The sequence below is a fragment of the Panicum virgatum genome, chromosome 2N, assembly GCF_016808335.1.
Source record: "Panicum virgatum strain AP13 chromosome 2N, P.virgatum_v5, whole genome shotgun sequence".
Taxonomy (NCBI): domain Eukaryota; kingdom Viridiplantae; phylum Streptophyta; class Magnoliopsida; order Poales; family Poaceae; genus Panicum; species Panicum virgatum.
Window position 1 is genome coordinate 58,530,185 of NC_053146.1, and position 26,284 is coordinate 58,556,468.

At 44.3% G+C, this 26,284-nt stretch overlaps 3 protein-coding genes across 3 annotated transcripts; 1 reads left to right on the top strand and 2 right to left on the bottom strand.

Annotated features, from left to right (window-relative positions):
- Window positions 1-1,030: 1,030 nt before the first annotated feature.
- Window positions 1,031-10,914, bottom strand: LOC120661373 (nucleoside diphosphate kinase 1-like). The gene is made up of 5 exons (XM_039940226.1): window positions 10,878-10,914; window positions 10,771-10,835; window positions 10,548-10,596; window positions 2,356-2,587; window positions 1,031-1,399 (listed from the first exon to the last, which is right to left on the bottom strand). Exons 2-5 carry the CDS (start codon window positions 10,819-10,821, stop codon window positions 1,282-1,284), a joined length of 450 nt encoding a protein of 149 aa, XP_039796160.1. The 5' UTR covers window positions 10,822-10,835; window positions 10,878-10,914; the 3' UTR covers window positions 1,031-1,281.
- Window positions 10,915-15,943: 5,029 nt separating this feature from the next.
- Window positions 15,944-18,708, top strand: LOC120658934 (ubiquitin carboxyl-terminal hydrolase 15-like). Its single transcript, XM_039937046.1, has 7 exons — window positions 15,944-16,079; window positions 16,568-16,626; window positions 16,793-16,889; window positions 17,160-17,326; window positions 17,661-17,943; window positions 18,117-18,271; window positions 18,354-18,708. Exons 2-7 carry the CDS (start codon window positions 16,599-16,601, stop codon window positions 18,506-18,508), a joined length of 885 nt encoding a protein of 294 aa, XP_039792980.1. The 5' UTR covers window positions 15,944-16,079; window positions 16,568-16,598; the 3' UTR covers window positions 18,509-18,708.
- Window positions 18,709-18,835: 127 nt separating this feature from the next.
- LOC120661374 (protein C2-DOMAIN ABA-RELATED 8-like) lies at window positions 18,836-21,150 on the bottom strand. The gene is made up of 3 exons (XM_039940227.1): window positions 20,827-21,150; window positions 19,708-19,803; window positions 18,836-19,407 (listed from the first exon to the last, which is right to left on the bottom strand). Exons 1-3 carry the CDS (start codon window positions 20,956-20,958, stop codon window positions 19,120-19,122), a joined length of 516 nt encoding a protein of 171 aa, XP_039796161.1. The 5' UTR covers window positions 20,959-21,150; the 3' UTR covers window positions 18,836-19,119.
- Window positions 21,151-26,284: the final 5,134 nt, after the last annotated feature.

Consider the following 26,284-nt stretch of genomic DNA (forward strand, 5'->3'; position numbering starts at 1 on the left):
CACGATTGGAGCGATCACGCACGCACGCGCAGGTACCCGGGGCTCTCGGCGAACCGATTGGCGTCCAGCACGCACACCGTTCTTGAACTCGGCAATCCCGCCTCCCGCCGCCAGCACCGCATCCTCATCCTGCGCTCAGCTGGAACCTCACAATGCAGCTCAGAACACACGCAACGGCTCACGAACGCGACACAGCAGCAGCAGCAGCAGCTTGGATCGATCCCGGGGAGGAAACCTGGATGCGCAGGTACTTGGCGCGGAGCTCGTCGGCGACGCCGATGGCCGTCCAGCACGCGCCACCCGTTCTTGAACAGCGTCAGGGACGTGCCGCCCGCGCGCAGGGCCGCGCCCTGCTCCAGCACGGCCGCGCCCACGCCGAAGCCGGCGCAGGGCGAGCGCGGTGGCCAGGCCCGCGACGCCCCGCGCCCACGATGACGATGTTCTCATCCGACCGCTGCGTCACCGCCTCGGCGGTGACGGTGGGCGCGGCGGTACTGTACCGGCGGCGGAGGCGGGGACGGCGTGGACAGGGGAGTGGAGGTGAGCAGAGGGAGGTGGAGGTGGCCAGTGCCATGGCCATGGCAGGAGTTTCTTGAGCAGGGGCTCGAGAGCTGGCGCCATGGGGCTGTCGAGAATTCCAGGTTTGAAAGGCTCGAGGACCTGGAGCCACATGAGCAAGCACAAGACACGTCCACGCAGGACTTCACGGCCAGAAATTCTTCACTGTAACTAGAGAAGAAATGCAGTAACCAGATATCTAAAATTGTCCGGTCCGGCACCTAGTCTGCACCTAGCCACCTGTTGTTGGTCTATCATAACAGTTACGCCTACAAAACTTTCATAGTTCATACTCAGGAACCAATAGCACAAAACTGGTTAATCAACAGAAATTGCGCTGATGTAACACGCAAAAAAGAACCGTCATGCTTGTTTTATAGTAATTTCATAGCGTACCACTAATTGAACATTCACAACACATAAAGGTGGGATCCGCTAAAGCAAATAAACTTGCACTGACCTCAAGTTTCTAGCAAATACCAGATCGACATTTTATTTCAGATCTCATTAACTGGTTTGCAATTACAGTAGATTAAAATATTAAAGCAGGAACAAAGAAAAAAACACGAATGCCACCAAGTTCAGGGCTTCAGCCTTCAGGCACATTTAACTGTTCTATATACCACAAAACACTGGACATGACTCCACAGCTAGATCCAACCGATAACTTCAAGGAAAAACTCAATTTTAAAGGAAACCACACTTCCAGTAGTATCTCGAAGCTTAAGCCTCATAGATCCAGGGATGAAGGTTGCTTCTCCACTCTGCCACACCTGAAGGGAACCAAAGAGCAATCTCCTTCTTTGCATTGTCCACGGAGTCACTTCCATGGATGACATTCCTGCACAAGATGTAACAAATTTAGCGCTGTACCAAACATGCAGGGATCCAGGAACCATGTATTATCTATTATCTTATTATTTGGCCAATAAACGGAGCCTCCATATTCGCTCTCAAGGCCTAGAAATTCCCACGTTAATCGGAGAAATATAGAAAAATAAAAATTACCCACCACTGTCATTATGATAAAATTAGCCTAAAATACCCCTTGCTTAATTAAAAATCACCCACCAATGCCATTATGAAAAATTAAATATAAAATACAATTTAGCTATGTATCAGTTACAAATTTATACTATTAATAAAAACTAAAGCTAACAACAATCCATCAAAATAAAATGAAAATAAAAATAATTATATGCATAATATTATTAAAGCTCAACAAATCAAATTATTATTATAGGTAGATCATATTTGAATTGTTTTAACCAACAATAAGACATAATTTACGATAATGAACAGGGTGATGTATGGTTAAAAAAATAGTATAATCTTTAAATAAGGATACACGACATGTAATTTTTTGAATTTTCAATACTAGCCGCGCAAATGTGCAGGCTATACGTCTAGTTTCAAACAGATTACATAACCCAGAGTTCCAGCTAAGTTTAGCATGATAACCAACAGCCAAGCACAGATGATAATCTACTGCATACTTCAAACAGACCAATATTATTTGCTTCATGCTTAATCTACTGCATACTTTAAACAAACCAATTATCGATCATCATGCAACTTTTACGTACTTGAAAATTCTTTTTTTCTAAAACATTGGTACTCAGAATACATATTTAAGCATGGGGCATATCCACACAAGCTGATTATTTGATTGAAAATGATTAAATCCATGAACCACACATTTAGTTGAATTGGGTATCAAAACTATCAGGACAATGCTTAAAAATTAAAATCGGAGCTATATAAAGTACAATCAATGACAAAGAAAGGATTGTTCACCTGCCAACTTCAACGGCATAGTCACCACGGATGGTGCCAGGAGCAGCCTCCCAAGGCCTGGTGGCCCCAATGATCCTGCGGCCAGTCAACACAACGTCCTTCCCCTCCCACACCATTGCGACAACAGGTCCAGAAATAATGTACTCCACCAACCCAGGAAAGAAGGGCTTGTCAGAAAGGTCAGCGTAGTGCTGCTGTGCAAAGGACCTCTCCACATTCATAAACTTCATCCCTGCATTATTGTAGCAAGTAAAAAAATCATTAATTGCTTCAAATCCACTAAGACAACCACATGTGAATAGTTATGTGTGTACTCAGGTTGATTATTCATGCAATAAGCAAAGCACTGTAGTAATACGTACCAAGTCTTATATGAGCATTAAAGATTGCACATAATGGGGTATGACTAGCATGTGCCAAAATACAATGGATTCAATCCTTTTCTTTTGAAAAAAATGGGGAGGATGTTTTCTCAAATTCACTTGATACTGAATTTAGAGATTGTAGTGTACTCAATTGACTCTGAAAAGCTGGAGCATACTAATTGGGTACAGATGGGCACGCTGCAGGGCTCTTTAGGCAACAGCTGCTGCTGTGCTAGCCCAGGTAGTCCGAGCTAGGGAGCGAGAGCAACACATCAAGCGCCATGGCCGTCAAGCTACAGATGGCTTGAGCTGCGAGCTTATAAATGCTGCGGCTGCTCTATGTTGTTGTTTGATGTCAAGCCAGCGCTGTGCACTTGCAAAGTTGCAATTGAGGTTGTGGATGAGTGTGTTGTGGGCTTGAGGCTTCCTAGGCTCCAACGCCGTTAGTTAGCTGATTAGATTGCAACTTTGCAGCATGGGGTTTGGATTTGGACTAGGGGCTACTGTAGACATGCTGTACGTGACTGCTAAAGGCTGGGCTAGTTCAGATCTTTAGAAATTAGAAAAAAAATGGTTGGCAAGGCAGGGCCAGAACCCAATTTCACCTCCACTTGTTCCGCCCCTGCAATCAAGGTTTTATTCTGTTTCATCTTGAAGAATCAATTAGTTTTTTCTGCATGATATCCATAATATCAATAAAACGAATGGCCAAGCACTACCAGAAAATGGAAATTTCATGACGGTGAGGTATTTTCGTGGGAGGTATTGGGGAACCGTCATGAAAATTCTTATTTTCGTGAAGGTGCGTCAAAACCCGCCATGAAAATATATTTTCGTGGAGGTGTTCCATACACCGTCACGAAAATGTACTAATTTCGTGAAGGTGTGCCATATACCGTCACGAGAGTGTACTATTTTCGTGATGTTATCGTGTAGACTCTCACGAAAATAAGCTATCCCCCTCACGGAAAAAGTTAACTGATTGAGATGAGGAACACATAAATGGTTGGTCTTTCTCTTTTTAATCTAGAATTAAAACTTGTATATAGTATTTCTCTATCATAGAGAATCCAAATTTGATGATTTTTTTTTAAATTTTTTTTCTAAAATCAAGCTCTTTCATTCAATAGATTTTGTTTGTATAGAATTGTTATTCCCAAAAAATTTTATGTAGCTTCTTTTTTCTTCTAACTAATTACAAAATAGAAAAACATTTTATGGCATAGTAATTGCTAATGTAACTTCATATTTTCTAATACTAAGATAAACATAAGTTCGTGCCAAAATTTGAGGAGCATACGAGTTTTAAAACATTCCAAGATGTGAAAACTATATCATTTAAGTTGAAGTGTATGAAACCTTAAAACAAATGTGTCCTATATATGAACAATGTATACTCCAATTTTTGTAAAATCTTATGAAACTTTTATGGCAACATTATGGGTGGAAAATATGTTGTCACGTTAATTTGTAGAATTTTATGACCAAATGTAGATATTATTTTAATTATTATGTGGTGATTTGGATATAGAAGTTTGAACTATTCGTAGAAGATAAATGTATTTTTGATCTATCTCTAAGACATGAGATGTAATGGAACATATTAGTCTAAATATATTTTTTATAGAATTTTTCAAATCTTATTGGAGGTTCACGTAGTTAAACTTGAGATTACTTTTTGATAAGGACACAAAGTCACTTAAATGAAAGAAAATAGCAGATCCACTCAATAATTACTGAAACTCCTACATAACAACGTTAGATTGTGTATTATAGGTAAAAAAATATATTGGTACGTATAATATTATTATTTTTATGTGTTACTTCATAATGGTGCAATAAATAAAAGAAGAGAAAAAGAAAAACATTGACAAAACAAAGCCCATTTCAGTCCTAAATGGCCCAACTAATTTTGACCGTCCATTCCCGATCTGATGGTTCCGGTTGCTGCAGAATGTTGAAATTTGATGACAGTGATGTATTTTCATGGGAGGCACTAAGAAACCGTCATGAAATTTTTTATTTTCATGAAGGTGTTCCAAGCACCGCCACTAACTGATTTCGTGATGTTAATGTGTAAACCCTCATGAAAATAAAGCTATTCCCCTCACAAAAAAGTTTGAGCGCCAAAACCATTTTCATGCGTGAGATTTTCGCGCTCTTTTTTTCACATACGCGCGCTCACCCAGCGTCAAGGGCCCACTGTCATAAAAAAAGGGGCGTACCCAGTGTCGTAGGCTTCTCGCACTGTGCGGGGTCCGGGGAAGGGTTGTCTTTAAGCCCCAAGCCTTAGCCACACAAATGTGCAGAAGCTGGGGCTCGAACCCGGAACCTTCCGGTTACAGACGGTAGGCTCTACCGCTGCACCAGGCCCGCCCTTCAAGGGCACACTGTCATCCACGGTAAAAACCCTAACTTTACCCATGGCAATCAAACCTCTCCCCTGAAGCCGCCGCCACAGCCAAGTCCAGAAACCTGCCGCCTCCCCCCGACCGCTCGCCCCCCCACCCATGACCCGCCCTCCCGCTCGCGCCCCACCCGCCCCCGCGCGAGCGCGAGACTGCCGCCGCCCCACGCTCGTGCCCCCCTTCCTCCCGCTGGTGCTCGTGTGCGGCAAGAGACCGCCGCCGCCCCCCTTCCTGCCGGCGTGACCAGAGCCGCGTTCTGCCGCTGGATCTGCTCTCGCTCCCGCTGAATCTCGTGCTCGCGCCGCCCCCTACTGCTGGTGCTCGCCTGCTGCCTCCCGTCGAGCAGGGCTGTCGTCGCCAAGGTCCTCACCCCTCCCGAGCAGCCTCTTCGCCAAGGCCGCTGCCAAGCTGCGCCGTCCGTCTTCGCGCTGGCGGCCGGAGGCCTCGCAGCGCGACGGGACCGGCAGAGGCGCCCACCTCGACGAGCTGCTGCACGTCAATGCCGGAGTTGATAACGTGACGCCTTCTACAGCGACCCTCGGAGAATCCCGCCACACCGTAGCAGATCTGCTTTCTCCAATCGAACTGAGGTAATTTTTGTTGTTTTTTCTTCAGAAATCAGTACATGTCGAGCTCTACTAGTGAATATGCGTTGTGAAAATTGAATGTGTATTCGATTAGTTTGTAGCCAACCACTATAGCACTGCTAAGTTGATCTTTGGGGTTAGATTGTTGAGATTCTAAATATTCTATCTTTTTAAATCAGAACCAAACAATGGAAGATCGTGAGTGGATGTACACTGGTTGGTCTCGTACGCAATCTCCCTCAAATGACTGGATTGAAAATACCAACAGATTTTTGGATCATGCCTTCTCTGTGCCTAATATAGTTGAAGATGAAACCATTAAGTGTTCTTGTGCTAGGTGTCGGAATTGTGTTAGGAATAAAAGGTTTACAGTAGAGATGCACTTGTGCATATTTGGGTTTAAGGAAGATTATAAAATATGGACAGCACATGGTGAGGGACTTATTGATAGTTCAATTGAAGGTGTATATGGTGAGGGATTTGGTGAAACTGACCGCATGGATGAAATGTTAGTTGACCTAGCGGGTGAGCATCCACCGCCAATTGATGAGGAGCCAGCAGCGTATGCTCGAGCTTTTTATAGGATGGTTGAGAGTGCAGAACAGTCAGTATATGAGAAAACAACACATTCATCTATTTCTGCCATAGCACGTCTATTAGCTCTAAAATCTCAGTACAACATGTCAATTGCACACTTTGAAGCTGCCGGGATCTTTTGTCATTGACTTAGGGATTGAGCTGGACAATATAAATTTGAATGGCTCTGATGAGATAACAGATCCAGATGATTTGGAATTTCTGTCCAAACTGAATGTTGGAATTATAGATGAAGCAATGGATAATCTAGAAGGGGATGAAGAGTATGAAGACGACCAAGATGATCTACCTCAATATGCACCCAACGATCCAGATGATTATTAGATTTGTATTTTTTATGATTATTAGATTATGTTCTATTTATGGAATTCTCAGAACAATTGTAGCTGAAATTTATGTGTTTTCATCTCATTTATTGGAAATATGTGAGCTTATATGTGGAGTAGAATTCTTTGTTACTATATAGTTGAAAGTTCTTTGAAAAATGTGATATTTTCTGAAATGTGTAGTGAGCTAACTATTTTTTGATAATGCAGAATATGCATGGTCTTCGACACAAAAGGCTTGCAGGGAGGACACGTGCAGCCCTGGTGGCAACTCCGAAGAGACCAATGATGCTGCTGCCAACTCCTAGATGAGCATTGATGGTGGTGATGACTCCAATGCTGCTGTTGATGGCAACATTCTCCATGGAGAGGAGCCTCCCAAAAAAGGAAGAGGGAGAGGGAAGAGGAATAGGACACAAATGAAAGTGCCTCCACATGAGGGGAAGGTTATGTTGAGGCCAGCGGGAAACCGGTGAGTATGCAATTCAATATCTGCATAGTAGTAGTGTCTTACTTCTGCATGGCATCCATTTGTATTCTTTTTTGTAAATTTGTGAACTGATATGTCATATCCTTTGTTATAGACAATTCACCTATGTCAATTACAATCCTAAAGGCTACAAGTATGGCTCACAAGTTGGAGTAATTATCAAACGGCTTTATCCTGGTGAGATCAAAATTTGTGATGATGAAGGCAGGGTTGTTGAAACACGGGCGGCATTGTCATGGCATGATTACTTCTACAAAAAGGATGAACTTGGTTTGACATATGCTAGACGAGTAAAGCAGGAATTCTGGGTAATTGAACTAGCAGCATGTACATTATCACTTCTATTTGATAGGAAGCTCCTAACTTTGCCTTTCTTATATTTATGTTTGTAGAGTTTGTTCACAACCACTCGAGCTGATGTAAGAAGAGCCAGCCGTAATTTGGAGACATATCTTGTGAAAAGAGTATCTGATATGATATATCAAGCCCGTTTAAGCATGAGGGTTGTGATGATAATCAAGCACGCGATATAGAACTTACAGAAGAACAATACTTAAAGTGCAGACCTGATTGGGGCACCAGGGAAGGTTGGGCAGCCTTATGCAAGTACTTGACCAGTGAGAAGTACAAGGAAAAGAGGAGAGCAGCTCGAGCAGCACGCCTAAAATCTGCTGATGTTGGGCCATGGGCGGAAACACAACAATTGCTGGTATGATATTTTCGAGCTTTTGATTGTGTTTTGCTTCTGCTACTAAATGAGACATGATATGAATAATAATGCCATGATTTTACATAGAGTTAATTACCTTAAGTATCAAACATCATTTAACATTAGTATGATGGTCTTGTAGGAGCATAAATTTGGTCTAGAGAAGGCTGGCACTTTAAACACATATGCAGTGATGAAATCTGGATTCAAAAAATGTGGATAGCACTGGAAAAAGTGCTCCAATCCCCAGCCAAAAAGCACAAAAGCGCTTGGTATGTATGCCATGCTTAACATTTTGATATGAACTTTTTCTAGTCATGCTTAGCACACTGGTATTTCATTTTAGGATGAGTACAATGCAAGAGCAATGCTTGCTGAGAATTCAAAGGATTTAGATGCACACACTCTGTATCACATGGAAGGTGGTTTGCCCCATGGTCGTGTACCAATAGCTGATTGTGCAGTGGATAAGGAAGAGGTTAGAGTAGTTGCAAAATCCAATAATCTACGTCCAGTCAATACTGCTTCTTATCGAACTGTGGTGGATGAAAATGATGAGCTGAAGGAGATGAATAAGGAGTTGAGGGAGATTAATCGGGATCTAAAGCAAAACAATGTTGAATTGACGGAGAAAAATGAGATACTCACCGAGGAAAATAGTGTCAACCGTGACATGATCATGGTAACATTTGCCCCTGTGCTTATAACAATGTATTGATCTTATGCATGTATATTGATCAGCTACCTACCTTATCAATTGCAGAGGTTTTATGCAGATTTTGGCAAGGAGATACCTGCTGATTTGGTAACCCGTCTAGCAAATATTGATGCCCGTCGTCAACAGGTAAACACATCAGATGATTGTTGCTGGATCAGATTTTTCCAATGGAAAATAGCTTAACAACATGTGTATGTGTTTCAGGTTACACAGCATCACATGCCAGGACTAATACGGAAGATATGCAAAGCAACGGCAATGAAATGAATAGCGATGAAGATGAGGACTACATTATGGATCGTGAAGATGGCCGTGATGATGATGATGACTTGGATGACATAGATGAAGATGATGGTGGCAGCGAAGAGGTTGATGGCAGTTGATCGAATGGACAACAATGAAACTAGTGCTTGACTCCTAACTTTTGGGCTCTTTTGGCTCTGCAAGGTTTCTTTTGGTAACCTGTGCCTTTGGCTAGTACTTTGGTTCATACCAAACCTTTTGCTGTTGTGGTATTGATGGCTAAACTATGGGAGCCTTTGCACTGATGTTGTGCCCTTTTGTATGATAGCTAGGCCCTAATGATAGCTAGAACTTGATGTATATGTATGAAATTATTGCCTTATGAGGCTGGTTAAATGAGTGGGACTCATTCTTATGTATGTCCATTCATCTTTGTTCAATAATCTCTTTGATCATGATCATATATGAGCCTGCATCTGTTTGCTGAATATATGAGCTATATTCACATTTGGAGGATGTGATTATTCAAATTTTCATGACGGTATCAAAGTATTTTCATGACGTTTCACACTGTCACGAAAATAAGATGTTTCATGACGGTGTGACCACATTTTCGTGGCAGTGCTGGGCTCTCACGAAAGTTATATATTTCGTGGTGGTTCATTCATTTTCATGACGGGTTCGCGCTCCCATGAAATTAGATTTCGTGGCGGCTATACACTCTCATGAAAATATATATTCCTATGTGTTTTGGACCGCCACGAATTATTTTCGTGTCGTGTTTCTAAACCTGGCGACACTCCATTTTCATGGCGGTGGTTCACCCCCATGAAAACGATACGTGATGATTCACTCCCACGAAAACTCTATTTTCGTGGCGTTAGATTCGTGAGGGTTATTTCGTGACAGGCGCCCGTCACGAAACATTTTCGTGGCGGGATTCATAGTTTTTGTGACGGTTTCTCATTCTCACGAAATTTCTGTTTTCTGGTAGTGAAGCATTGATTGTCTTCTGTTATATTGTTGTGTTGTAAAAGTTTATCCGTTTCTGAATTCAGATCCTAGAATCTTCCATTTTTTTAACAGTAGTGTTGATCTGTAGTTCATCCAGTTCATGATTAGTCTTTACAATGCATCAGCAGCTGAAATGCTGAATTAATTCTACATCAATAGGACCATCTGCTTTCCAGATACAAAGATCCTATCAATGGCACACAATAGGAAGATATTGCCATTTCAATAAAAAAAACTAGATCTCCACAACTTATTCCTATACCATACCACAACATATGTTTTTCCAGATGCTAATCAAATCCCAATACGTGTTCTCACAAAAAGAACCCAACGAAGATAAATTGAACAGATTCAAGATATCATTAGACTGAGACTGTGAATTCTAGGTCTGTGTAGACCAACCTTAGCTTAAATTAACACTTTTTTGAAATAATAAATTAATACTCCTGTTTCAAATCAATTGCCACTCTAACTTCGTCCTAAGTCAATCATTTCTATATTTGATCATCAATTTTTAGAAATTCATATGGATTAACAACATTCTCTTGATGAATCTAAGAACATAAATCTTATGATGTTTTTTTTATTGGAAAAATCTTATGATGTTCAATGTACGATTCCTAGAAATTAATGATCAAATTACAAAGATTTTGACTTAACACCAAACTAGGATGTCAACCAACATGAAACGGAGGAATTAGGGAAATTAATATATATACAACTGAACACCGTTACCCTTGAGGTAGAACCCTTTCTTCTCGAACCGACTGATGATGTCCCCGATCTACACAAGAAACTCCCCATCAATCAATAAAAAAAAAGCACCACCAAACATGACGCGACGAGACCCAAACCAAACCAGAATTCTTGCAGATAGATAAACATCAAGCCCCCAAGATTAGCTAAATCACCAAAATCTTCTCTGGAAAAGAACACGGGGAAGGGGAGCAAAGATTACCAGGCCCCGCTGGACGCCGTCGGGCTTGATCATGATGAAGGTCTGCTCCATCCTCGCGGCAACGGCGGCGACGCGGATCGGTCGATCGAGGAGAAGGCACGAGGCTGTGGGAGGCTGGGAGCGCAAACCCGGAGGCGATGAGCGGATGGGGGAAGGGGAAGGGGAAGGGGAAGGGGAGGGAGTCGTGGCTCGTGGGTGGCGAAAGGGACGGGGCGGGCTTGTATATGTGGGGTTTGGAGCTCCTTTTCCGCGGTGGGAAACGAATCGCCCGCGAGATATTCGCCCACCGAGACAGAAACGGTGTGCTTTGGCAGATGTTTCGGCGTCCGGGTTGGCTGCTTTCAGTTTCAGATACTGACGATACACAAACAAAACTCCGGCCACTCGCTTTGCAGGATTTTGCTGGGCTCAAATGTTTTTGTCTTCCTTGCAGCCCAAGATGGCCTGGCCATGATCCAAACCCAAGCCCAACCAAACACTGACAAAAAAAAATGCAAGAAGATGCGGTAGTAGTAGATTCATAATGGCAAAAGCATCAACCTATTGTCTGGTCCTTGTAGATTTCTGCAACGAAAAAGTAAAAGGGCAAAAAAGTTCATGACTACCTCATCACTTTGACACTGTATAACAACGTGCAGATCGGGAGCTTCTCAATAAGTGCGACGGTCACCATTAGAAGCTCTGGTACGACTTTTCTGCTGACTTCAGTGGACGGCCCTTCACAAGGATCGCAGAAAACGGCTTTCCTGCAGCACATCCGCGCCCTCAAGCTGTCACCTGGCACAAATTGGCTTATCCTGGGCGACTTCAACTTGATCTACAGATCACGGGACAAAAACAACATAAATTTAAATCTACGGCTAATGCGACAATTCCGAGCGGCACTAGATTTTTGTGAGTTAAAAGAGATTCATCTGCATTGAGCCTTTATTTATTTGTTTTAGTGATGGATGAGGTCCCAAGGGATATACAAGGTGAGATTCCTTGGTGTATGCTCTTTGCTGATGATATGGTGCTAGTTGACGAGAGTAGGGCAGGGGTTAATAGGAAGTTAGAGCTGTGGAGACGCACGTTAGAGTCGAAAGAGTTCAGACTTAGTAGGAGCAAGACCGAGTACATGATGTGCGATTTCAGCGCGACTAGGCATGAGGGGGGAGACGTTAGTCTAGATGGGCAAGTGGTGGTCCAGAAGGATACTTTTCGGTATTTAGGATCGGTGCTACAAAAGGATGGCGACATTGATGAAGATGTTAGGCATTGAATTTCAGCTGACTGGTTGAAATGGCGGCAAGCTTCTGGCATACTTTGTGACAAGAGAGTGCCACAAAAGCTAAAAGGTAAATTCTATAGGACAACAATTCGTCCGGCGATGTTATACGGTGCTGAATGTTGGCCTACAAAAAGGCGACATGTCCAGCAACTGAGTGTAGCAGAGATGCGGATGTTGCGGTGGTTTTGCGGGCACACAAGGAGGGATAGAGTCCGGAACGAAGTTATTCGGGATAGGGTCGGGGTGGCACCAATTGAGGAGAAACTTACCCAGCATCGGCTGAGATGGTTTGGACATGTCCAACGAAGGCCTCCTGAGGCGCCGGTGCGTAATGGGGTTCTTGAGCGGGTCGATAATGTAAAGAGGGGTAGAGGTAGACCTAAACTGACGTGGGATGAGTCGGTTAAGAAAGACCTTAAGGATTGGAATATCTCTAAAGAGATAGCTTTGGATAGGAGCGCTTGGAGACTAGCTATCAATGTGCCTGAACCTTAAACTTATTTCTTTCGGGTTTCATCTCTAGCCTACCCCAACTTGCTTGGGAAAAAAGCTATGTTGTTATTGTAAAAGAGATTAATCTGCAAAACCGTAAATTTACTTGGAGCAACGAGAGACGATGCCCTAGGTTGGTATGACTTGGCCGTTTCTTCATTAACGAGGGTTGGGATTTGTCCTTTCCTGACCATACCCTGCATGCACTCTCGTCTTCACATAGCGATCACTGCCCACTACTACTGGCGCAACAATCTGGACTGAGGCGTCCGACTCCGTTCAAGTTTGAGAATTTCTGGTTTCCACAGTTCGAACAAATAGTGCAGGCAGCTTGCAACACACCCACTTCCCACACGGAACCTTTCCATCGTTTGGGACATAAGCTCTTTCTAACAGCAAGGGCCCTTAGATCATGGAGTTCCTCGATCATCTCTGATGCAAGATTAAAACTCCTGATGGCTCAGCAGGTCATTATGCAATTTGACATCGCCCAGGAAAACAGAGAGTTAACCGAGGCTGAATTTCGAGTCAGAACGAAGCTCAAAAAGAGAGTGTTGGGATGGGCAGTGATTGAAAGAGCACGAAAGCGGAAGTGCGCAAGAGCTACAAACTTAAAGGAAGGAGATGCTAACACTAGATACTTCCACCTCCGGGCAAATGGTAGGCGTCGAAAAAACTTCATTCAACGACTACGAGTTGGTCCAGGTTGGGCCGTGTCTCACGACGAGAAGCAGGAAATCATACACGCGCATTTCTCCGCGATGTTAGCAACACCGCCCAACCGCACAAAAGATCTAAACTGGGACAACTTGGCCTCCCCTTCTATGGAACTTGAGTCACTGGACGACCCCTTCACTGAAGCCGAAATCCTCAGCGCCATCAACCAACTACCAAGTGATAAACCCCCTGGGCCTGATGGCTTCACTGGACTATTTTTCAAAAGTTGCTGGCCAATCATCAAGCTGGATGTCGTGGCTGCGGTAAATGCCTTCTACAACACCCACTGCAATGATCTTAATCTTCTCAACAAGGCAACAATCGTCCTGATCCCTAAGAAGGAAGGAGCAGAAATAATACAGGACTTTCGACCTATAAGTCTTATTCACGCGATTGCGAAGATAATCACCAAGATTCTAGCACTGAGATTGGCGCCACTTATGAATGCCTTAACTTCGCAGTGCTAGAGTGCCTTCATAAAAGGTCGTAGCATCCATGATAACTTCATGCATGTACGCAACTTGGCACGTCGCTTCCACAGGAATAAAACGCCGGCCCTGCTCATGAAACTTGACATTTCGAAGACCTTTGACTCGGTCCGGTGGGACTACCTACTTACACTACTCCAGAAGAGGGGATTCCCTGCGAGATGGACGAGCTGGATCGCCTCCATTCTTGCCACCTCAACTTCAAGGGTCCTGCTCAATGGTCCACGCGGGTTACGACAAGGCGACCCGCTATCTCCTTTGCTTTTCGTCCTGGCAATCGATCCGCTCCCTAGACTACTCTCCATTGCTACGGACTTGGGCCTTCTCAGCAAATTACGCGGTCGGGCAGCAAGATTTCGGACTTCACTTTACACAGATGACGCTGCAATCTTTATCAAGCCAGACAACATCGATATCAGCAACTTGGCGCGACTACTTCACAACTTTGGCGAAGCGTCGGGGCTTATCACTAATTTGTCAAAAACAAGTGTTACTCCTATTAGCAGTGAGGACATCGACCTTCAAACGCTCTTGGCTGGATTGCCGGTCAAGAGAAGCGCCTTCCCGATCAGATATCTGGGTCTACTGCTGTCAACTAGAAGACTGCGCAGAGTAGACTTCCAGCCGCTCATTGATAAAATGGTGAGCAAACTTTCAGTTTGGCATGGCAGGAATCTTACGCAAGCTGGAAGAGCAACCCTTACAAAATCTATTCTATCGGCTCAGCCAGTTTACTCGCTCACGGCTCTCAAGCCACAGAAGGAAGTCCTCGACGAGATAGATAAAATCCTCAAGCGCTTCCTTTGGGCTGGGGATAAGATGCTAACAGGGGGGAAATGCAAAGTGAACTGGACACGGTCTTGCCTTCCTAAGGAGTCGGGTGGTCTTGGACTTCTAAATTTGGAAAAAAATTCACGAGCTTTGCGGCTGCGCCGGCTCTGGCACGAGTGGGTATCCTAAAAAAAAGCGTGGGTCGGTTCCGACCTCCCATGTGATGAAGTGGACCGACTTCTATTTGCGGCCTGCACAACAATAACCCTCGGCGATGGAAAAAAGGCAAAATTCTAGTAGTCAGGTTGGCTACAAGGACGTCGACCAAAAGACATCGCGCCCAGCTTATACAAAGCCACCAAAAGAAAGCAGCGCACGGTCGTGGATGCCCTACAAAGCAACAACTGGATACGCGAGCTACGAAACGCCCCTGCCATAAGCTTAACACACCTCATAGAGTTCCTACAGCTTTGGGAGCTGGTGCAGCCAACCGTGCTACATAATGACAGACCGGATACTATTAAATGGAAGCTCTCGGCGACTGGAGAATACTCGACTGCATCGGCATACAAGGCACAATTCATTGGAAGTACCACCACACCTAACTTGTCCAATATCTGGAGGACGTGGGCACCGCCGAAATGCAAATTCTTCGCATGGCTTATACTCCAAAATCGGGTCTGGTCAGCGGATAGGCTAGCCACTCGAGGGTGTCTGCACAACAGTACTTGCGCCCTGTGTAGGCAAATGATGGAGACTGCTTTACACCTGATTGCTGATTGTCGTTTCACACGGAGAATTTGGGTCCAAGAGCCCCTTCTAAAACCATCAAACTGGAACATTGCGAATACTACACTTGAGTGGTGGACCAATATCACGACCATGGCAGGAACGCCATGGAAGGCAATTCGTAGCCTAGCGCTACTTGTCATGTGGGCTCTCTGGAACGAGCGTAACGCAAGAATCTTCAATTGAAAAGAGTCCAGTTTCATCTCGGTATTGGGCAAGATTAAAGAGGATGTGTCCGCTTGGATTGCGGCATGAGCGCGGCCACTTGCGGCCTTAATTGTACGAGATTAGACCTTTGTAACCATGCTCCTGTACTCTCTTCCTCTTTATCAATGAAATAGGCACACTCTCGTGCTGGTCGTTCAAAAAAAAACACATCATCACGTAGTAAGGGTTTCAACTGTTCCTTGATACGGTGGCATTGATTTCCATTCAGACGAGATCGTGGTTAGCCTCCACGGATCAGAGTTACTATATCACAGAAATACGGAGTACAGCCACATAACAAGTGGGATTGACTTCTTGTTCAGTTTATGGAAACACTACAAAATAAGGAACGCATGAGATCCCAAAAAAAATTTCTGAAGAAAGTTTCACGGGGAACTCTGGCACCTGCCTTTTGTTCCGGAGAGGACCTCCCCTCCTCGACTGCATAAACCCCTCTTCGTGCCTCGTGAAAAAGGCAGCACCCACGCTTCAGCTCGCCCTTGCGCCTCCGTAGAAAACCCCCCATCTCCGGCGAGGGCTTGCTCCAGGGCCCAGGCCTCCGATAGCGTCACGAGGTGAGCTCTACTCTTCTCTGCGCTTTGTTCCTTCGTTGTAGCCTGTTCGGCGATCCACGACTGTTAAGCCGACGGGAATGGTCTAGAGAATCTTGTAGCGTCTCACTATCGCGGAGTTCCTGGATTTTCCGTGGATTTCAGAAGAGTTTCAGGCTTTGAGAATGCAGGTTATTGGGTCTTGGCTATTTTGATAAGAAGGATTGTTCATTAGTTTTTTTTTAGGGTCAACGGGAGGGGAGAGCATCCCCCACCTGAATTTTCATTTCATCATGGCCCCTAACGGCCCGCGCAGCAAAGTTTTTGCCCGAGTACATTAGTCTTCGACAGCTGCTTTTGATGTGCGTGTTCCTGTTCGTGGACTTAGGTTTATCTGTTCTTGAAATTGAGACTACTCTTGAGTGTTTGTTTCCCACTAATATGCTAGATTTCATAAGCTAGTAATCCCGCAGCATGCATTTTTTTTATCTTATGATTAATATCAATCGCAGAGGGCTCCTGGGAAGAGGAAGCGAGTGAGCCATGGGCAACTCATGCGCCAAAGGTTCTGGTACTGACAGGTTCTTTACCTAGTTCAGCTTATTGCTTGCATCATTGAGAGCGCTAGAACATTTTTGAATCATTCAGAGTGCCGAAGGTTTCTCCTCTAGATTGCAGTGCTGGCTTTTGCTGTTGTTTTGATCTTTCATACTTTCTCCTTGTTTCTTCTCCGGCAGAGCATAAAACCTTCAAGTGGACCATTGACGGCTTCTCCTCCCTTCTTGACAAGGGATGGACATGCTCCAGCGTGTTTGAGTTCATGGGAGTGAGATGGTACAGTTTTGATACTGCTCTTGTTGCACTGCTTAGTTCCTACAACTAGAACTGCTCAGATCGACTTTGGTTTCTATCCTGCCTGAAAAACTGAATGGCTTCAGAAGTCTAGCCAATAATGAAACGCCGGGTTTTGCAAAATCTCCCAAATTTGTTGAGGGTTGGTCATTATTTCCATGGGAGTTGGGGACCTTTCAAAAGAGATAACATTACCGGCAGGCATCCATCTCATGAACAGATCTTTAGTGTTGTATCTTGATTCGTTTGCAGGTGCCTAATGCTGAACCCAAAGGACAGAAAGAGAAATGATGCGAAGGAGCATGTCTCTCTCAAGCTTATGCTGATGCGAACTTCAGTGAAACCTGACACTGTCATAGAGGCATATTTCAAGTTCTTGATATATGATCAGAACTTTGGAAAGCACAGGGAGCATCTAGGTAAAGAAAGTAGCAGCTTATACCTGATAGAGATAACTGATTGGTTCACGAACACTGAGTCAACATTCCTGGTTACACTGAGATATAACTTCCAAGCTGTTTTCATGTTTTTTCTCTGAGAATTCTTGATAGTGCTATACTCATTGACTAAAATGCACCCATTTTAGGCTGCCAGCTATTACTTAAACTTTTTAATGCTTTTTTAGTACAATCTTTGTTTTTTCATGCCTCCATTTAGTTTTCCCATGTAAACATCTGTGCTTTTATTCCATTTGCAGACATCTTGTTGCGGTAAACACTTTTTCTGAAAAATATTTCTGCTTGAATTTATCAGGTAACCACAGCTTCCAGGCTGCAAGCACAACTTCTGGCACCTCATGCATGATACCCCTGAAGAAACTGAAGACCTCTAGATTTCTTGTCAACAACAGCTGCACCTTTGGTATCGAGTTCATCAAAGTCGCCACTGTCAAAACCAGTTCGCCGTTAGAAACACTCTTTGTCACGAAGATGAACGTTTTCAACGAGGCCAAAGTTTACACTTGGAAAATTGAGGACTACTTTGCACTGAAGAACCCGAGCTACTCACCAAAGTTTGAAGTCGGTAGATACAGATGGTAATAGCCCTTTCAGTTTACAATACTTGACATGAGTACATGAATGGATGTCGATAATGTCGTCTGAATTTTTTTACCATCCTAAGCATGGTTCAATACTGCAATGCTTTTGAAAATTGACCATAAAGAGTACAGATCATTAACTGAATTGTGGTTTGATATTTGTTTTTTAGGTTTATCAAAATGCATCCAACTAGTGAAGGAAACCACCTGTCGTTGTTTCTTAACATGAAGCAGCGAAATGATATCCCAAAAGACTCTGGGAACCTAGTCGAATTTACCATATCCATCAAGGACCTGGAAAATGGCAAGGACAAGAAATCAACCGGTGCACATCTTAGCAGAAGTTTGCTTGATGAACAGAAGTACTATAAACACATATTCTTAACTTATTTTACTGGGAATTGCAGGCCGGTTCCATTTCTCAAACAATGCTCCTTCTTGGGGATGGAGGAAATTCATCTCTCTAGAGGATTTCAAGGACAAGTCAAAAGGCTATCTCATCAAAGGCAAGTGTTGCGTTGAGGCTAAAGTCACAATCGTTGGCCCCTCCAAGAAACAGTAGTTTCAGACATCTGTGAGAGCTGATGACGTTATTCTAACTAGCACCAGCTATATGAAGTGTTCCATAGCACCGTGACATATTGAGACCGTCTGCTTGTTTGGAACTTTGGATATCTCATATCCGAACATATCAGCCCTTCAGGATTTTGCCAAATTTTGGTAACAAACCAAATCTTGTGAAAGATACTTCATCCCCCTGTACTATAGCACTGGAAAGAGTAAGGCATGTATGTGGCTAATGAACTAGTACATCAAGGGATGCCCTTCCTTCCCTGCAACAAAAATCTTTAAGGAGCCAACAAAAAAAATTTCCAGGACAAACTGGAAGTTTAAGGGAAGCAATTAACACCCAAAGCGCTTCTATTTCAGTTTCTTAATTTACATCACACTCCACTTGACATAGACAGGGCGTTTCTTATTCGTGAACCACAGACTGCACACCCACATCATGTCACCAGGAAATACCTCAAATAAAACATCACACTCAAACCAACACACATCACTCATACATCGCAAATCACCACGTTCAGGATATAGTTTACAATAACACACTCAAACCAGGGACCAAACTACAGCTCCATCAAAGCAGTGATTGCAACCCTCAGACGAGGCTCACAGCTTGACACCAGGAACATGAACCCATTCCAGCTGCACCACGATCAGGCCACTATCGACCTTCTTCAGCTTCAGAATCAAGTCCTGGACAACCTTTCCATCCTTCCACTGAACATGGCTCTCACCGCCAAGGTAGTTTACACCGACTGGATATATTGTCTTGATCCTGGTTCCGTTAGTGGCATGGCTCAGATCCAACTTCGCAGCATCGTATATGTCAGTTATGTTGATGTCAGCCACACCCATGCTGTCGTCAGCTGTGAATTTGTCCTCATCAAAAACTTCCTGCATGGTATTAGCAATTCAGAAATAAATATATTCCTGGTTATTGCATAGTTAGAAATGTTTATGGTCAACTCTGTTCATATCAGCAGTGATTGTCAGTGGACCTATGACAGAAATGGTCAATATCATCCTTATTCTTTAGGAGGAGTGAAGATATTTTCTATTTTGGTTAAGAAGTCGTTAATTCAAAAAATTAAATGGTCTGTTGCTTAGTACCGGAGCGATCAAGTTATATATTTCCACAATATGTATAGTTTCTGGAGAGCAAAGGTGTCGAACCAATTGAAATAGCAAACTTACAAGGTGCACTGGCTTTGTAGGATTTGTGACTGAGAGGTGCAGTACTTCATTCCAGACTGGATTAGGATTCTTCTTCTGGACACTAGTCTTCACCTTCTGTACCACCATCAAACCAAAAATTTCCATCAGGCAAATATAGAATAACAGAAAGATATAAATTGGATAGGCATCCAAGACGTTGGAACTGAAGTCAACTGGATAAAATAGAATAAGAGCTTTCAGAATCCTAAAAACTAGTCAGTGCATTATATTATGCATTCAGTTGGCAACCGTGCAGTTCAATAGTCGTTGACCTAAGTGCTTGCACCACCCAAGTCAATCATACAGAAACTAAAAAGTTACAAAAATAATTCATGAGCAACACGAAGAGAAGTCATGTTAGCAAAATATCAGGAGTTTAACCCCCGAGAAAATAAAAAGGCTAGTAAGTAATTCACTAAGTAATATGCCATTTTGATCCTGGAAGTAGTATGCGATCACAGAAGTACTGATTAAGTACAGGTTCAGGCTTATCTTCTGCAAAACTTGTGCAGGATCAGTCCTCAGTCAAGTAGAAATGTAACAAATGTTATCGCCCAGTTATTATTTGTTATTTTTATTATTTCGTGGTGAATATGATGTTAACATTCCCCAAACTGCGCCAGATGGGGGGCTGGTTAAACGAATCCACGAGCAAGCCACAACTGCAGTCAACAATTCATTCCCAGGATTTGGATTCCTGCATCGTTAAACAGGAGTGAAGGATCACTCGACAGTCAATCCACAGACCAGCGACAGGAACAGGATCCTGTGATGAGGCGTCATAGCATGTCCTGAAAAGGCGCAACGCGAGCAGATTCGCAGCCCATACAGACAGACAGAGACAAGACGGGCACCTAGGACTAGGAGATCGCGCCATCGCGGAAGATCGACAGTCCCGGCTCCCGATCCCGATCCGCATCGCGCCGCGGCGCTGACCGCGGACCCAGGCACCCGACTGCTGCAAACGGGGACCCGTCCGCCGGAGGCGCGGCCGACGGGGCCCTGGCCTGATCGACCACGGGGGGGGGATCAAGCAGGCAATGCTGCGGAGAAGAAAGGGGACGAGGTGGCGGAGGAAGCGCGGAGCGGGGAGTGGACCTGGGCGCCGTACTGGAGGACGACGTAGGGGTCGCTGGTGTGGGTGAGCGGGTCGGCGATGATCAGGTTGTTCCCCCGCAGCACGCGGACGTTGAGCTTCCCGATCACCTCCTCCTTGGACGCCGACGCCATCCGCTTGGTCCGGTGGCGAGTGGGAGCTGAGGAATGGGGACAAGTCGATGGGGGAGCAGAGGCTCCGACGCTGGGGAGGGGATGGCCGGCTGGGGTCTGGTTGGTCTTGGTCACCGGTGGATGCGGCGGCCAACGGCAGGCGGCCGGCGCCGGGTTTTATAGGCGGCGCGGCCTGCTAGACAGCTAGAGCTAGAGGGGGACCGGTCCGGCCCTGCCTCGTGAACAATGTTGCAGCCAATAATTGTGTCTTTTCTGTTGACGGACATGTCTATGGTGTGAAATTGATGTGTTATGGGACATCATTTAAAGCTACTATATGAAATGAAAATTATACTGTGTGTTTAGTTGCTCTGTTTTGAAATTTTAAAAGGGGATTTTTTTACATTTGAATTATTAAATATAGACTAATTATAAAATTAATTACAGAACTCGTCTGTAAACTACAAGATGAATCTAATGAGCATAATTAATTCATCATCAGCATATATTTACTGTAGCAATTTATTGTCTAATTACGATCTAATTAGGTTCATTAGATTCGTCTCGCGATTTACAGTTTATTTATGTAATGTGATTTTTTCGACTATATTTAATACACCATGCAGACGATTTATAATTTTTTTGAAATTTTGAACTTTGAATCTAAACAAGATCTATCTTTAAAGAATAAATAAATATTCATACGTGACTCGAACATGGATATGCGGGTTCCACTACAAAGCAATCATAGGTTTAGTTTTTTTCGACTTGACGAGGTTGCTAGTCAAATCGTTGTAGAGAAACATGGATATAAAAAGTCTGCTTGGTTTGTTACCAAATTTTGCCATGCCAAAATCAAGATATGCCAAAAAGATTTGGCTATCATGCCTAGAAATTGGTTGTCGTGACCAACTAGGCAAGTTACATGAAACTTCTTAAACCTTATAAGAGAAGAGAGTATTGGTTGGAACTAAACCAAATGAGTGCCTAAATTTCTTACCAATATTTTTCGGCATACTTTGATTTTGGTAAGCCAATATATTAGCTTGTCATGATTTTGATTTGGTAAAAATTGGCATCCAACTGATCAGGCTCCTAAAATGAACATAAAAAGGGAATAAGGTGGATCCCAAAAAAACAAAAACAAAGGGCGGGATGTACTCTAAAACAGAGTACTAGATTCGAGCTGCTTGATATTACCACATCAATTCGAGCTGCTTGATATTACCACATCAATTCGAGCTGTTACTGTTAGCTTTCTTGTTTTCAAGCAGTCACAGTTTCTGAAGGGATCTTTCATGGATTTTTGACATGTGCAGGGAAAGACATAGGGACCATACCCACATTTGATTTTGATATCCACTAGATACCATACCACGCAAGCCAAGGGACGAGAATTATTAGGGCACATCATTTTTTTTTCTCTTTTGGGCACGTATATGAAAATTGGAGCGAAGTGTAGACACGAGGACAGAAGAGAGCACGGAGCAATATTGACGTGTTGCATCGTAATAAAGCTTGGTGTAGGCTGTAGGAAGCTATTTGATCCTGAGTTCCTGACCCCATGCAGAACCACAGTGATTTTCACGAAATTAGTGATCCAAATTTTAACACCCGGTAGCAATTGACCTCGCGACCTGCAGCAGTGTCGTTTTCTGCCAGGATCACGATCCGATCTCCCCGGATAACCTTGCGCCGATTGTTTATCTCCTCGTCGCTCCCGCGCGCGCTCGAAATTTGTCGCCGGGGAGGAGCCTTCCTCACCCGCCCCGCCACTTGTCGCCGGCGACCTCGATCGCTCACTCCCAGCCCAGTAGGCGCGCGGCGTGCCAGCTCAGATCCTGACCTTGCAACCGCTCGGAATACATATATTCTGGCCGTCCGATCAGCGCCACTGCCGAGCGCACACGTCCAGCAGCTCCAGCTCCGGTGACGCCAATGCCGCCGGATTACAGCTACGGGCGGAGTATTTTTTGCTCCCCTGCGCTGATCGTGTGCCGTCGCCGTCCGTGGACTCGACACTCGAGGATAAGTCATCCTCAGCCGGCGTCACGGGACAGCCTACTGCTCGGTCACCGTGACAAATTTGCATTTTTTTTATTTCCCACTAAACATTTATCCAGCTAATAAATATTACTTATAATTTGAAACGGAAGGAGTAGTTCTTATCTTGTGCAGCTTTACTTTTGGTATATCGGTTTTTCTTCACGGTTTTTTTTTCAATTATGCTTCGCGCTATCGTCACTGCAGGAAAAATACTCATTAGTACCGGGCGGGAACCCCCGATTAGTACCGGTCTCCCGCTCGGTACCGGTCCGTCGGTACTAAATGCACCAGCATTTAGTACTGGTCGGAGCGGAATATTTAGTACCGGTCGGTATTACCGACCGGTACTTAATTGCTCACCACGTCACGCGTATATTTTTCTTCTTTTTCTTTTCTTTTCCACACCACGACAGTCGTAGATTCATAATCACATCCCATTCACAATCACATGAATCCCAAAAAATTCACAATCACATGAATCACAAAAAATTTACAATCACATAACTACAAGAACTTCACAATCACATGAACTAGTTACAGATTTCACATAAGTTAATATAAATTTTACGAGAATACATGAACCACAATGAACAAATCAGAGTTCCACAACAATAAAAAAAGATCGCAAACACATGGAGCCCCACGCGCCGCCTTCTGCTCCCTAGCGGCCGGGGAAGGCTCCCGCGTGCTGGCAGCCCAGTTCCCCTTGGTGGCCGGCGGGCTCCGCGCCGCCCGTGCGCCGGCGGGGGCCGGCGGTGACGTGCCGCCCGCGCGCCCTTGGTGGCCACCCGTGCGCCGGCGGTGACCGACGGGCTCCGCGCTGCCCGTGCGCCGGTGGGGCCGGCGGTGCTGCGGCGCCCGCGCGCCCTTGGTGGCCACCCGTGCGCCGGCGGTGGCCGGCGGTGCCGCGCCGCCCGGGCGCCCTTGGTGGCCCGCTGCTTGCTCGAGAGAGAGATGAGAGAAGGGAGAGGGACTCGACAGATGAGAGAAAAGAGAAGGGACGAAGAGATAAAAAGACCCGCTGGCCGCTCGTCTGCGAGATTTTTTTGGCAGGGTCTGTTTGTACCGGTTGGAGGCTCTGCCCGGTACTAATAGGGTGTGTTTTTGTACCGGGTGAAGCCTCTGCCCGATATTAAATATTATGGGTGTTATTTAGTACCGACTGGAGCGATCAGCCGGTAGTAAATGGTTACTTTGTGGCGTCAGTGGTGCACTTTTAGTGCTGGCTGGTGGGCACTGTAGCCTAGGCCCGGTACTATAAGGCTCTAGGGAGCACTGTAGCCTAGGCCCGGTACTAAATGGGTAGTTATGCGTCCGGTACTAATTGCCGCGGACGAATGAGCCATTTTCTAGTAGTTTCTCCTCATAGGATTTAAGTACCAAAGTACTCTATGCTCATGTTCGTACAAATTAAACGTCTTATGCTGCAAAGCTTTGTTGCATTGCTCATGCTTTTTTATGCTGCAAGGCTTTGCTGCATTGCTTATGTGCTTATACTAATTTTGCTTTTAGTTATATGATGCTTAGGATAAGTTAACCTAAACGTTATATATTTAAAAATGTTTAAAGTAACGATGAATTACGGACGAATGATGGTGTGAACTCTGCAGACCGATTCGTTAGTGTACAGATAAAATGAGGGTCACATGGTACACAAAACCACTGTCGCTTGAAGGAGGCCGCCATTAATCGGGTCATTTTCGACCAGCTGGCTCTCTGGCCCTCAATCATGCTACAGGGCTCAGCAAATCAGAGCTCAGAACCACGTCGTACCACTCTCTTAATGCCCGTGTTTGGTTAAGGTTGGAAAAAATTTCGCGAATTTTTTTTTGGCCTTTTGACCACTAATTTAGAATATCAAATAAAGTTTAATTACAAAACCACCTCCACACCCCTCCGTGTAAATCGCGAGACGAATCTAATGAGGTCTTTGACCGCGTGATTAGAGGATGGTTACTGTAGCATCAATGTAGCAAATCATCAATTAATTACCGTCATTAGATTCATCTCAAAAAGTTACATCCGTCCCTGAAAAGGTTTTGCAAATAGACTTCATTTAGTACTACATGCGGACGTTTGTTTTTTTGTGTAAACTTGATTTGACAGTTTACCAAACGCGGCCAATATCTTTCTGAACGAACGTGTCCTACTCCTACCCAGCTACCGGCTTAGGGTGTGTTTAGTTGGTGAAAAAATTTGGGGGTTTGGATACTGTAGCACGTTTTGTTGTTATTTAATAATTAATGTCTAATCATAGATTAATTAACATTGTTAGATTCATTTCGTGGGAATCAGTCAGACTGTGTAATTGGTATACATGTGTCTAAAAATTCGATGTGATGAGAACTGTAGAAAAAAAATTGGAAACTAAACATGACCTTATCGTACGTGCAACTGATAGCTGAACGGTTCACGAAAAGTATTTCCAAAGTCAATATCTTCTACCAGAAGCTTTTCACAAAGCAAATTCTATCGAGCAAGGATTTATTTATTTTTCCTTTGCCAAGAGAGGACAAAACATATGCAAAGTTTTGCAAGGATTTGTTTAGTAATTAAGTAAAAGTTATCTGATTTTAATCAGGTTTATAGGAAACATATATTAACATGTATAATACCAAATAAATGCATGAGACATAATTCATAGTGGATCTAGTAAGACTAATTTGATGTTTGTATTTTTTCCTATAAACTTCATCGAAGTTAGAGAACTTTGACATAAGAGAAAACTTGGACATCTCACATTTTCCTTCGTAGTGAACAGTAACATTTGTTTACAAATTAGTTGGTACAAGATTGATTTGATGCTTCTTAAAGCACTCAAATTAATATAAACAAGTTTGAACAATACCCGAAGTTGAGATTATGGCGTGACGCTGCCGAGAAAACGGGCTTTGGATACTCGGAAGGCTTAAGCTCTTAGCAGGCCAACCTCTCTCGCGGGCCCATAAATAAAACCTTTGCTTCAAAAGGTTTTCAGGCCCATAAATAAAGTAATGCGGAGAATATGCGTGTCCAAGGCCCGCCCGGCCCGAGCTGAGGCGTCTCTTCACCCCCATTTCCGGCCCATGAAGACGAGGTCATGACGCCAGCGCCCAGCGCCACAAATTGAATACTGCGCGCCAACGCGAACAGAGAGAGTGGGCACGAACGCCGCCGCCACTAACGCGCGAGCGTGCCATCCACTACTCCGCTTCTCGGTGTCAAACCCATCACCCGATCGCCATGGGCTTAGTCCTAAAGCTCCGACCCATCAATCACCGCCTCGTTCGCTTTCGCCACTGCAGCGCGCGCGCGCCCAGCC